This window comes from Pleurodeles waltl, chromosome 8, assembly GCF_031143425.1.
Source record: "Pleurodeles waltl isolate 20211129_DDA chromosome 8, aPleWal1.hap1.20221129, whole genome shotgun sequence".
NCBI classification, from domain to species: domain Eukaryota; kingdom Metazoa; phylum Chordata; class Amphibia; order Caudata; family Salamandridae; genus Pleurodeles; species Pleurodeles waltl.
Genome location: NC_090447.1, coordinates 650,021,261 through 650,035,290, shown reverse-complemented (window position 1 = coordinate 650,035,290; position 14,030 = coordinate 650,021,261). Strand labels below are relative to the sequence as shown.

General features: G+C 40.6%; 1 protein-coding gene across 1 annotated transcript in view; it reads right to left on the bottom strand.

The window, feature by feature from the left end:
- PTCHD1 (patched domain containing 1) overlaps positions 1–14,030 on the bottom strand; it is a 967,974-nt gene that overhangs the window by 501,978 nt on the left and 451,966 nt on the right. The window contains exon 2 of the mRNA XM_069204742.1: positions 2,283–2,943. Coding sequence (XP_069060843.1) covers positions 2,283–2,943 — 661 coding nt within the window. The remainder of the gene's footprint in view (positions 1–2,282; positions 2,944–14,030) is intronic.

Sequence of the window (14,030 nt, the reverse complement as noted above, 5' to 3'; positions counted from 1 at the left end):
TTATGCCTTTCCTCTTTTCCTCACGATCACAAGGTTACTCGCTCAGGTGAGGCGGCAACAAGCTACCCTTGTACTCATAGCTCCGTTCTGGCAATCCTAGGTATGGTTTCCAACCCTTCTGGAACTGTCCATAGACTTTCCCTTTCTTCTACCTTAATTTCCAAACCTTCTGTTGGACCCTCTGAATCACCCTCACAACCTAATTTTAGACAATCTTCTTACTTTTTCTGTTTCTGTTTGGAAAATTTCGGGAATCCTCAACCTTTCCCACTCATTTCATCAGAGGCTTCAGAATATTTTAAACAATCCTAGGCCCAGAAAAATACAAAAACTTACAAGTCAGCTTGGTCTTTATGGCACAACTGGTGCTTGGGAAAAGACATGTATCCCCTTTCAGCAGATGTAGTCTTTATTATTGACTTTCTAGCAGCAGAACCTGTAAAGATCAGCAATTTCTTCTAACCATCCCTACATCAATGGAAAACCAGTGGGAGAACATCCTCTCGTCTGCCAGCTTTTGAATGGAGTAAATTCTCTAATCCCTCTCTTCCTAAATACAGTTAGCTGTGGGATGTAAATATTTTTTTATTCCTGTTTTTGTCATGGCCCAATAATTCTATTCTCTCTCTACAAATGCTATCTGCAAGATTAACAATGTTGTTATGCCTCATTTCTGTTAAAAGATTGTCCAATGTTAGAGCCTTGGACGTTTCTTCTCGTCAATTTACTCCCACAGGTGTTTTGATCACAGTGGTTTGACGAACCAAAACTAACCTCACATCATTTTTTTACCCTTATTTTTCTGATCATCCCAAACTGTGTGTTACACAAGATTTATGAACAGAAAACTGCTGATCTAAGAATGTCCTCTGTGTCTAAACTTCTTATCTTCTGTAAAAAAAAACAGTGACTTGCCCAAATTTGGCTCGCTGGGTAAAATGTATAATGTCCCTGGCTGGTATTGATACTTCCATATTTGGGGCCCATTCTTCCAGAGGAGCTATGGCTTCCAAAGCATTCTGGGCTGGTTCCCGTTTGGAGGACATTCTTAGATCAGCTGATTGGTCTAGTGATAATGTGTTTAGAGTATTTTATTGTAAACCTGTTTACAATGGTTCTACAACTGTGATTAATTGGCTTTAAACAAGAATAATAGGAGCCTCCAGTCTTGACATAAAATGTAGATTTTCCTAGTTATTTATGAAGGAAAGTCTTCATTTTATTAAAGACACAGAGGCGATTGCTATCCCACCACAATGATTAACCTCTTGTTTTTTGTCACCCTGACAGCAATTTCAACTACTTATCAACCTGCCTCATAACCCTGCTGGCAATTTCGTCAATTCCAAATACGATGATTCTCGGGAGTCCTGGTGGTTCCGTTTTTGCAGGCAGCTTACTGTTTACTGGATTTATGAACTTTTGTCACAAGCTTCTTTCTCTCATTATGGCTCTACGTAGTTTATTTTCTATTTTGCCGGTATTTTGTTCTTTATAACTTCTCAAGCAAGAAAAGAGGGCTGTTCACAGTCAAGTGATGTCTTAATACTGTGTAGGATGTTTTGATTGGTTACCATTCATATACTACGTTTCTCTTCCTGTTAGCTTAGAACATTCGCCATCTGGGATTTGTAGTTTATTTGTTTTTCTTTACTGCTGCTATTAAATTTAGGCAAGAAAAGAAAAGCATAATACTCGCCTCCATGGCTTTAATAAAATTAAGACTTTCCTTCATAAATAACTATGAAAATCTACATTTAAGTATATGTGGCAATGGCAATGTTAGATTAATTACAACATGATTCAACATGTACGAAAACTTTTCCCTTTTTAGATTAACTGGAATCCGGATATGTCTTCGAAAAACATGTTTTGCATTACAAGTGTAGAGATGTATTCAAATGTAAATATTGCAGGCAGTAATCTCTTAGGATGACCCAAGGTCATGTCTACATAGTTTCCATAGATCCCACACAAGACCTGAATTGGCATGTAATGGCCATGGTTGATATGGCCTGATGGCAGATTATATTTTACATAGCTTTTCACTTAATGGAAAATACTTTTGAAGTACTGTCACGTGCTTCTGAAACAGCATCTGCTATAACTGAATATGACACTTTGAGTTGCAATGATAATGTCTCAAAAAACAGGAAAGCTCTGCCAAAATGCAAATGTTGCTATCATTTTTCCATTGCTAGCGTGACAAAATGTCCTTTCCTGCTCAGCATAAAGAACTGTCACCAAACACATTAAAATAAGTGAACTAAATTGCATATTACCCAGCATGATGAAAGGAAGGCCCAAGAAGGTGGAGTTGTACTTCCCGCCTGTCAAATTGATGATCCCTGCTGCGGTTAAGGTGGCCAGACTCACTGTCACCAGACCAGTCAGGCCGAGCCAGGGTTTGCTGCGGACACAATCCTGCATGGAGCAACAGAGTACGGCCAAGGTGAGCACCAGGGCCAAGCTTGTGATCAGGTAGCGTTGAGACACAATGCTGGTCTTTTGAAAGTCCTCCCCCAGCGAGGCAGAAGTGAAGGGATACATTTTGACTTCCCTGTTGGCCCTCTGGAAGTGGTCCACAGTGTCACAGAAAATGGACTCCCACTTCTCAGCGACCACGTCGTTGAGAGCGTTGATGGCCTGAAGGTAGTAGGTGAGCTGAACGGCCTCTGCGGATTTTACCCGGTCTTTGCTGTGAATGGTGACACCGCCCAGCTGATGCCCATTGTACACTTCCCTGCCATCCTTTAACTGGGTGATTGGATATGTGATGATGAAAGTTGTTCGATTTGAAGAGCGGGCTGACTTCAGTCCCTCCAAAATGTGCACAATATCATCCACAATGCAGGTCTTGTCGTTGTTCAAGACGCAGATATGGGCAAAGGTGTAATTGAAACCTGGTCTCTGTACTTGGATCCTGGTCACCGCCGAGTGCAACTACAAGAGATAAAAGGACAGGAGAAACTTTAGGTCAATGGTGTACATGATAGATTTCTTTTGTTTTTGGGATGCGTCAATTTGGTGCTTTATTTTCAAATAATAATTGTCAAGGCTAAAATATTTAAGTCAATAAAAGTTATGCTTTGCCTTGCTCCTTCTAGAGTTAGGAAGTATGATCTTAAAATGCATCTACATTTGAAAGTATTCCCTGAATAAGGATAACTCATTAGACTGTGTTCCTCAAATGGGTCATGCAGAGATGCAAAATCAACCTTCTGCGCGTTCTTTATAAAAACTAATGCAGAAATTGGGAGGCATTTCTCATTGTTCAACAGAATTACTCACAGATGAGGAGCTGCGAGCCAAACAACTGCAGGCCAGCCCTTAAACTTATAAATATCAGGCCGAATAAATTATTCAGCCTTCTTTGCATGTCATCCTCTGAAGGGCAGTTTAACATTCTCTGCGGCTCAGCAGCTCCCTGGCATTGCTCGCTTGCTTTGCTGCCGTGCATCACCACACAGAAGACGTGAATGCTTGAATAAATAGCTTAATAACAAATGCTTAGGCAAATGAAATAAGATGTGCTTATATTTAGCAACATGAAATACAGAGACACGGCAAGGTTCTTACCCTCAGGGATGAGGGTGAGATAAGCAAAAAGAAGGCGTAGCCTATCATTTTATTTTACTTTTATTCCTGCACACGTTTTATTATCCAGGAAATTGCTGTCACTTTTAAAAAAACACACCTTTCTTATGCTATGGCTAGAGAGGGTTGTTTTTCATCATGTAACAGTGCACTACAAGCATGGCCTGGGTCATTTGTTTTTAGATCCAACTAAATCGGTGTAACAAAATATAGAGGGGGCATACAAGCGCTTAGTGCCTAAGAAACAACACATTTTCTTTGTAAACATACTTATTTCACTAAATCTGGCATAGTAAGGAATTTATATTAATCTATTTAAATAAATGGTCTACTATACTCCGCCTTTTGACATGCTGTTGTAATCCCCCTTAACATCATGAACAAATGTATATAAATATTAATATAATAACACAAATATTGACTTATAATATTGAATAATAGTATATGACATAATTATTTGATGAGGCACAATTGTTGCAGTTCAATAAATCGAAAACTGTCTCTAATTCCCTCGTTGCAGTCTGGTTGTAACATCACTGTTCATCTTTAATACAAAACTGGCATTGGTAGCTTATTGTAATACCTGCAGTTTAGGTTTGACGTCTCGAGGACAGTGGCAGGACAATGAAAGGAATAGCTAGCTTTCACGTTATTTCTTCTGAGTACATTTTTCCTGAAAATTCACAACCATTAGCTATTAAGGTGACGTGTTTGACACTTAGGGGAAGATTTAAGAAAAGTGTTGCTGCATCCACTGCATCGCCACTTTTCTTATGCTCTTTAGCACCCCCCCATACGCCACCATGTGTGCTCCATATTTAAAATACAGCGCACCATGGCGCAAGGTAGGGGGCAATAGCATACATTTTTTTGATGCTATTGATGTACTCTTCAGGGTTAGCGCCTGGTACTAACCCTGAACAGTACATAGGGGACCATTATAAATAATGGTGTGCCCCCTTTACCGCCTGCTCTGAGCAGGCGTTAAAAATGGCACCAAAAATAGCACAAGGAAATCTTTTAAATGTCTGTGTGCCTTTTTTTCCGCCCCCCCCCCCCCCCAAACGGGGGAACAACACCCTTGCATACATAATGCCTGGCACACTACAAGTTTACAAAGATATTTATATCCTCTATTTTGTTTTGTTCATACTGGTTTGTGAATCAGGAATCATATCTTAATTATATCTCATTTTATGATTAACGGCATTTTCACCCCTTCTGGGGTGTGTACAGGTGTCTTGTCTGAGTAGTGTTCATTCCTCCCCCCACCCCTCCACCCCTTGTGGGCTCAGGATTCATTTTTTTAAACTACTTTATGATCTGCCAAATGTCAAGCTCCTGTAGGCCAATCAGAGTGTAGCACACTTTTAGCTCCTTCTAACCAATCAGATTACAGAGGGTCCATAATACGCTTTTGCAGTTCTCAAACCTTGCAATGGACAGCAGGATTTTGTGTGTATCGCCCAAACGGATTTGGTATTAAATTCTAAGTTTTGTGCTCAACCTTTATCTAGAATCAAACTGTCATTGGTGCACGACTTGTTTTTCGATTAATATTTGAGAAATTGTCCTGTTCCTTTCACTGTACCAGGAAAAGGATTACTAAGTGGACCAAGGACTAGCTTCCCACTAACCTTGGTGTGGTTTTCTATAGTAGGTTTTTTATTTAAGAATGGCACACAATATATAGGAAAACGTGTTGCTGTTATGCCAGTATCTTTGCCTTCAATGATTGGTTTACATTAAACACCCTTTCCTAAAAAATCCAGAGCATGAAAAGAAGCCCAGTAGCACAGTCAGAACCTTATTGCTTTTGCTATACCAGTCAAATTGATGTAGAAACTGGTGAATGTTGATTTGGCACAGAAACACTGTAAGTCCAACCACCTGTCATGGCCGAAATAAGGAGGTAGGGGTGGTTAAAAGAGTACCCCAGCCCAGCTCCTCCAAAGCAGGTGTCCAAATAAGACACATTCTTCTTGATCTTGACAAAGGGCTGGAGAGGAATGCATCAGCATGCCAACCTCCTCCCCCTCAGAACACAAAACGTACTCTATGAGAGGAAGTGAAACTACACACATTTTTCCCTGGCCTTGCCTCGGGGCCAGGCAGAGCATACAATTACCCACCAGCAGGACAATGAAACTGAAGCAGCAGAGCACTGGATTTGCACACTAGGTCATTTGACGGCTGCCCTTATCTTGGGATACAGGGAAGTTTCACATGATGCACTCTCCACACCAAGATGTCTGGTGGTATTCTCCATGAGAAAGACCTCTCAGTGGATGCATTCACTTGAAATACAAAGGGATTCCACATCCACCTACAGAAATCACAAGATGGATAACCTCTGTAGCTGGTGGGTCCACAGAGACGAGCAGGCTTTCTTCTGGACAAAGCTTAAAATAATTAATGGGTGGAATTCTTGAACTAATCTCTGTCATTGGGGTTTACCTGGACTGCATTTCAGTCTCTTGCACACCTTTCTGCAGGAATCACACTATACTTCACTCAAAAAGCCAAAATTATCCAAAATAAGTTTGGAATTGCTCGTGTTCCCCGTTGGAGGGGAGCTGGTCTAGCAGTTCTGGTACAAGAGACATGTATGGTCGCTCTTATTACAAATTAGCTGCATACCACAGTAAATATTAGACTAGACAGGGGGTCACGTTGCTCACAGTAAACTTTTTGTGTGCTGGTTATGAATACTTAACATCTCCTAATGCTAGTCTGGAGGGCTGCTAAATTGTCCATTTCGAACCTTGTTAACTGGGCCTTCACCGGGAGGATGGAACAGAGACTGGGAGGTGGTTAGTAACTCTGAGGCCCCAGCGCAGTTCTAAAGCCAGTATTTGATTCACTATTGGCCAATGGATTTCCTTACAGTAGTGCATACATTTTGACACACAACGTCTTGCTTCATAGCTAACAATATCTATTTTACTAGCAATTTTATTATACTATCAGATTATTGTTATTGGATTAGTGTTAGTCAAAAAATGTTGTCAATGGTTGTAAAATTGTATGAAGTGTATTGTTTCAGATTTCAGTTCATTGATTTCTAAAGGTCTTTTGCATTTAATTAGTAAATTCAAGTCAGTGGTCTGCCAAATCTGATGCAGTGCTTTATGTATATTTAACCTTCCTTTCACTTATTAATGAAGTCAGTCTAAATCGATTTTACGGAAAGGATCAGATCACCATCTTTTTGTAGGGTTAAAAGCAAATACACTGAGCTTTTGATTGAACAAATGACACTTCTAGTAGAGAGATACAGTTGTGCATTTACAGACACTGGAAGACATCAAAGCCTTCAGCGTGTTATTTTGTTTGTTAAAAGGTCTGGCCATGTCCTTGAGTAACAGTGTTTTATTTTGTACCAATGTCGCTCGGTTCAGAAGATCTTATTACCAACCCTAAAAGTAGATAAACCATATATTGCACATTATTCTTTGTTTAACACAAAACATTGTAAATTATAGATACAAGTAGGACTCAATCAATTAGGTTTTCATAGCTTGAGTGCATTGTTTAATTGATAGCCTTCTGAAAAAATGGTGGTCACAATTAGTGGAGTTTTTAAGTTGAGAATCTTTTCCAGAACCTTCAACAGTGCATTATTTCGCGGTACTATCATGAGTTGCAAGAATTTGTTGATATTTATTACCAAGAGATGTAGCAGAACAGATTTATTGTGATTGTTCTAATATGCGAATACTTTGTGCAGCATTAAAACATTTGTTAGAGTTGGGCTGTTCACTGTTTACCTGCTAAATTGGTATTTTTTAGACATTAACTAAACTAGATACGTGCCTCGGATACAGATGATTACTTATAAACACGGATATGTAGCTTAGTCTCGTACAATTCATAGTCTCATATTGCTACATAAAAGTAAGAGATGGTGAAATTAAATTTACAACAGCCTTCATAAATAAACTTGTCATGTGGTGAGTCTTTACTCAGCTACCCTGGAACTAGTCTCAGCAGGACTAAAAGAAAACATCATCAAATTAATGTTTTACATGCAGATGATGACAATGAGGGGAATAAGAAAGAAAACTTTTCTAGTCCTGGGCATTATAGTCATGATCGCAATAAAATGCCCAAATATCCTTCAATGCACTGTCGTGCGGATTAAAGAGAAAATGATTGGAATGATATTTCTTTGGCCTTGTCTAAAGAGGACACCAATATTAAACACCTGTGCAATTTTGTATAAAAACAAATTCTATATTCGGCAAAACTTTCTCCAAAAACCCACTCCAGTTATATTGACTATTTTCCTTGACAGGCTCACATTCCGGAAGTGACGTTTGTCTACGCTGTTATTTAAACTGCCAATTTTAGCATAGGTATGTGGTTGATAAAAATTGCAAATTGACCATGTTTGGATGAAATTTCAATTTTTTGCAATTTACGACTCTTTCAAAGGGCATGCGTGCAAAGATGCAAATGTTCCAGGATTTCAGAAACGATCCTTGAAAACGTTTCAGATTTCCCCATTTACAGGAATGCAAAAGTGTTTGTGTGTGTAATTTTACATATGCCTGCAATTACACAATGAAAAAACATGAATGTATACAATTGCATTCAAAACGTTTAATCTCCTCATGGAAAAAAGTAAATACATTAATAAATTAATAAAACATAAATACATACATAAATAAAATGCATTGCTAGCGTCAGAAAACAGGCTACGAGAATAAGGCTTGGTTAACCATTGGGCTGCAAATTTAGTGGTCCCCTTATGCGAAATGCTCACCCACTGACTCCTAAGTATGCAGGATATGTGTTCATCAGAGGCACTCTTTCTGCAGTTTGGATTTGGGATCAAAGCACTAGCATGTAATAGTCCACATTCCAAGGCATGTAAGTAGTACGTGTGCTCTACTGTTTGTTCTGCTAATTTGTGCCAGGTATGACCTTAAGGTAATAGAAAGCTCTCCACTTCCACCCACGTCCACACAATTTTCACCCTGGTTTTAATTCTGTCCTGAGGCAATTGGAACTCAGCAGCAGACATCGGACTAGAGCTCAGATTGTGATTGTGACTTATGTGACTAAAGAGAGGTGGAAACAGCAACATTCACAGCAGTGCCAAATCACTCTTCAGACAGGCTGTCATGGAAGAGAGTACTGGTGAAGGGAGGATATATTTACAGTCTGTCAATGTGGCAGCGGGGATGAAATTGGCAAAAAAGACTAATAAATATGCAAAAGTGGTGATGAATCAAATCCAGTGTGGAAGATGAGTGGTCAATGTGGCACCTCATGTATAAGTAACAAGTTGCAACTTTCTAAGTACTTATATCAATCATGTGACAGGGACATATAGAAGAAGCTAGTACATGTGTGTTCCTCTGCAGAGGAGAGAGACTGTGCATTCATGCAAACTGAACTGCTGTAGTTGGCCCTTAATTGAGAATCTTCAAGTCCACACGCTTGCACACCTGCGCTATATTAGAGGCAGTGCCCAGTGCTTTCTGCATGCCAGGGACACTTAAGTATTACAGAAGAGGCCACAGACACTTGTACTGCCTTTCTGTAATACAGATGTGCCAGTGGACATGTAGTGCTGGTGCACTTCTAAGGGAGTGTTCCCTAATTAATATGGGACATGCCTCATGCTAATGAGGGAAACACTTTGCCTCTAACCCCATGCCATATTATGGAAGTGGGTGTGGAGGTGTGCGGACTGCGTCCCACAAAGATATAGCGTGTCATCAGACTGCACCCATGGGCTTCCCCTCAAAGGGGAGAAAGTAGGTCTCATAGACTCCCAGACAACTCGCTGCTTATTGGGTGCAGTCACTCACTGCACTCTCTGGCAGGGGGGTCTTTGATCTCCTTTGAAATGCAGGCCGCGAGACAGATGGCTGCTGTCAACAGCTCGCCTTTCACTAATGCTGCACCCAGACAGGCGAGCTTTCAGCTGACCTGGGTGAAGAGAGCAATATTTTTAACAGAATGCACTGTCCCTGTTTGCACTTGGCACACCACTGTAGAAACAGGTCCGTTAGACGCCCGGGGCACTTCGTGTGACACAACCGCTGGCCTTCCATCATTTTCATTGAACATTCAAATCAGTATCAGACAGCTTCATCAATATTACAAAATACCAGGATATAGGAACACGAATGCTGTATGGCATGCTCATGTCAAGCAAGGCAGATGTTACATATAGACCACATACATTAACTGTTAATTTAAGAAATACCTACTCATGGCACAGGCTAATATAATTTTTAATTCTGACAGATCCCCCCCACATCATGGGACTGACCGGGGTAAAATAAATTATATAGGTTACCTGGTCATTTTGCAACGAGCCTCCTGAGTGCAATGGTGATATTAAAATTGATCAAAGCTCAATCTCATTTATTGCTATTGACCAGCGTTGCAGAGAACGACGGGTGACAGCTTCATGACTTTTTATTGGCTGGTTTCTCGTTCATAAGAGCTGTCCTGTGTCAGAAAGTCGTTGCCTTTCAAAAGGCAATAAGCACGGCTTTTAGGATGATTTCGTGTCATAGCAGAGTTTAATTCCGTGCGCTTTGAAGTATTTTTTTGCTCTTGTTATATAATCCTGTCCACGATCAGGCCGCTGCCCTGCCTGGAATGTATGTCACCTGACAACAGTTAATGAAAGCCGCGTGAGACACCAGATCGCGATGAGTTACCTTAGGTGGCAGTAGCGTGCTGTATAAATTATTTGGTTTTGTTTCTGCTACAGGCGGTTGACTATATGATTGAAAAAATACTTAAAACGAAGAAATAACGCGCGATGCTTTTATGTATATACCCAGAAGTAGCTTTATGGACATGATAGGCTCTGAAATTAATGACTATTTTTTATATAATCACAACTCCAGCGCAGTGTGCATGATGAAAGGGTATTAATCGTGTGCATTGTTCCAAGTGTTTCTAAAGGGTGCAAAAGGGATCTGGATAAGATTCAGAGTCCGATAACAACACATTTTACTGTAGCTATTAGTACGTCTTTGGTGGTAGCTATGTTAGTGCCTGGTGCAAACACCATTACCAATTCTGAAAGTAGACATTTGGACGTGTTAATGTGTGACAAAATGTGCAAATTTGCTGTATTGTGTTTTGTAGTGGCGATGCTGTGCTTTTTGAGACATTACAGTGACATAAATATAGTTTTAAAATGTATTTTGCCTGATGAATTCCCATAGTGCAATTGCTACATTACATATTCCTTTCTCATTATCAACATAAACAGACAAACTAATGTTTGCTTTGAATTATTGTTTGTAGGTTCACATGGTTTTAAAACACATGCACTGCGCTTTCAGTTTACCTTACCTTTGTGTAGCACCTTCTTGTACAGATATTTGTGGCTATAAAGATTTTTCCAATTATTCCCTAAAAGTGCTGCTGCTCAGTTCCAGCATTAATTGTAAAATTAATGTTGTGGATAAGTTTGTGAAATTTATGTCGATGGTGTTTTATGGTATCCCTTACAGGTATCCGTTTTAATTCAATTAAATCTGAATACATCCTTTAATAGTATACGGTTTTTCAAAATGGGCAGGTTATGTATAGGTTAATTTTGATAACATTCAAGTAGTCATGGGATACTTCCCTATTAAATTTGAAATTTGAAGTAGTCTTTTGCTATTTCCTGAAAATGATTAGACTTCGAATTAGACTAATACAACACACACATACTAATCACATACCTTTAACACCATATTATCCTTCTAACACCCAACAGCAATTGTGAATCACCTTTAGCAGGCATCATGCATAACACTTTAAAAACACAATATACTTTACAAAAACATAAACTAACAATATATCAAAGTTCTCACAACAACCACTCTCCACCTCAACACAATAAACAACACTAAAACATAAGCCACACTTCCAGCAACCTAAACACTACAACATCAACTCTACTATAAAATAAGCAAAACATAAAAGTAACACATTTGTACCAACACTCCTCCTTTGCTCTCGTCCTTTTTTCTAACTTTGAGCTACTTTACAATTATAAACATTTGAACTATTCAGCTAAACAAATGCATACATGGTACTGGATTAGAACACTATAATTTGCTTTTTATTTCCCCTGAATCTTAAAATTCCAATACTCTTATTCACATTTTTCAAGTAAACATATGTATCTACTGGGAAACAAAAATATAACACAGGATCGTTCCCTTCAAATATTTTTCACAAAGCAATTTCTATATATCACATTGATGACAATATATATTTATTGACATTGCCAATGTTTTCTTATACAGTAGACCATTGTTAATTTGAGCTGACATTGTCTCAACATCAGTAGTCTAGAAATCCTCATTGCACAGGGGCTATATGGATATGTCGCCTTAATTAATCAGATTTGCTAGAAGATAACGTACAGAAGAACTATTTTACTCACTGAAGCAGTCCCATATGGTCCTCCCCAAAGACATACTTAGTCCAAACCTCCTGATCTAAATCCTTTTCATTTTAGACACAATCTCTTTTTCACGTGGTTCTATCACAAGGCTTCTTAACACATAAAATACTTTGACTGCATTGTGATTCTGCGAAAATGTTATGCTTGATTTAACCTTTTTTTGTAGCTGTTTGCGCTATGTAAAGTGCCCTCATGGTTGGAACATACATTATAATTGTTGTAATAAATAAAGGGGACATCCTTGTCTCCTTTGCCATCCTGTAGACCAGCACTTAGATACTTTACATATATTTATTTAAAGAAGTGTTCATCTTGCCCTGCTGCTCCTTCTGTGTATAAAAAAGGGCCATATTTAAGTAAGTTCTACCTTGTTTAAAGTACTTTGGGACATATTTATGAGCCCCTAATGCCACTGGAGCGTCACTTTTCCAGACGATCCGGTGGTGCTATGCCCTGTACCGTATTTACAAGGTAGAGTTAAGCCACATCTTGTGTGCAAGGGCTGTGTAATGGGTGCTGCTGTCGGCATGCCACAACAAGACCCATCGCATTTTGACACTGCCTCAGATTTATGAGTTTTTGTAACCCTGAGGCAGCGCCAAAATCTAATGCCACCACAGATGTGGCGTTAGCAAGGTGCAATGAGGAGGAATACTTTTATTCCTCCTCGTTTTTGGCTTTCCTATGTGTGCTGCATTCTGCAGCACGCATAGAAAGAGTAAAATGCCAGAAATGACTGTTTATGTGCGGGAATGTGTCCCTTCTTGCACATAAACAATCATTTCAAAATGATGTTTCGGCACTTAGGCGGTCATTCTGACCGCGGCGGGCGGCGGTCACTGCCCGCCATGCGGTTACCGCCGAATGACCGCTCCGCGGTCAGGAGACCGCGGCGGCCATTCTGGCTTTCCCGCTGGGTTGGCGGGCGACCGCCAAAAGCCCGCCCGCCGGCCCAGCGGGAAAGCCCCTGCAACAAGGATGCCGGCTGCGAATGGAGCCGGCGGAGTTGCAGGGGTGCGACGGGTGCAGTGGCACCCGTCGCGATTTTCACTGTCTGCTAAGCAGACAGTGAAAATCTTTGTGGGGCCCTGTTAGGGGGCCCCTGCACTGCCCATGCCAGTGGCATGGGCAGTGCAGGGGCCCCCAGGGGCCCCACGACACCCGTTCCTGCCATCCTGTTCCTGGCGGTAAGAACCGCCAGAAACAGGGTGGCGGGAAGGGGGTCGGAATCCCCATGGCGGCACTGCAAGCAGCGCCGCCATGGCGGATTCCCTGGGCCAGGGGAAAACCGGCGGGAAACCGCCGGTACCCCTTTTCTGACCGCGGCTTTACAGCCGCGGTCAGAATAGCCCAGGAAGCACAGCCAGACTGTTGGCGGTGCTTCCGCGGTCCCCGGCCCTGGCGGTCATGGACCGCCAGGGTCGGAATGACCCCCTTAGTATCTTCAGTTTGTGTGTTGGGGCACTGTAATGAGAATAGATGGCAGACTGATAGTCTGCCACCAAATTTCTCTCTAGGATGGTTGCTCAATACAGATCTGGTAATTGTACTTGTGCATTGTAATGGGAATGTGTTTTATGACAGTTTCAATAGCCACAGCACTGTTTTGCTAAACAAAAAGAATTCTCATCTTTCTAAAATGTTACTAATTCCTAATCCTGAACAGACCGGGAAGTCTTCCATCCACAGCTCAGGACAATTGACGACCGGTGTAGGAAGTTGGCTCTGTATGAACTATTTCAAAGTAAGAAATAGCATGCACAGAGTCCAAGGGTTCCCCTTAGAGGTAAGATAGTGGCAAAAAGAGATAATTCTAATGCTCTATTTTGTGGTAGTGTGTTCGAGCAGTAGGCTTATCATAGGTTGTGTTAAGCATTTGTTGTACACACACAGGCAATAAATGAGGAACACACACTCAGAGACAATTCCAGGCCAATAGGTTTTTGTATAGAAAAATATATTTTCTTAGTTTATTTTAAGAACCACAGGTTCA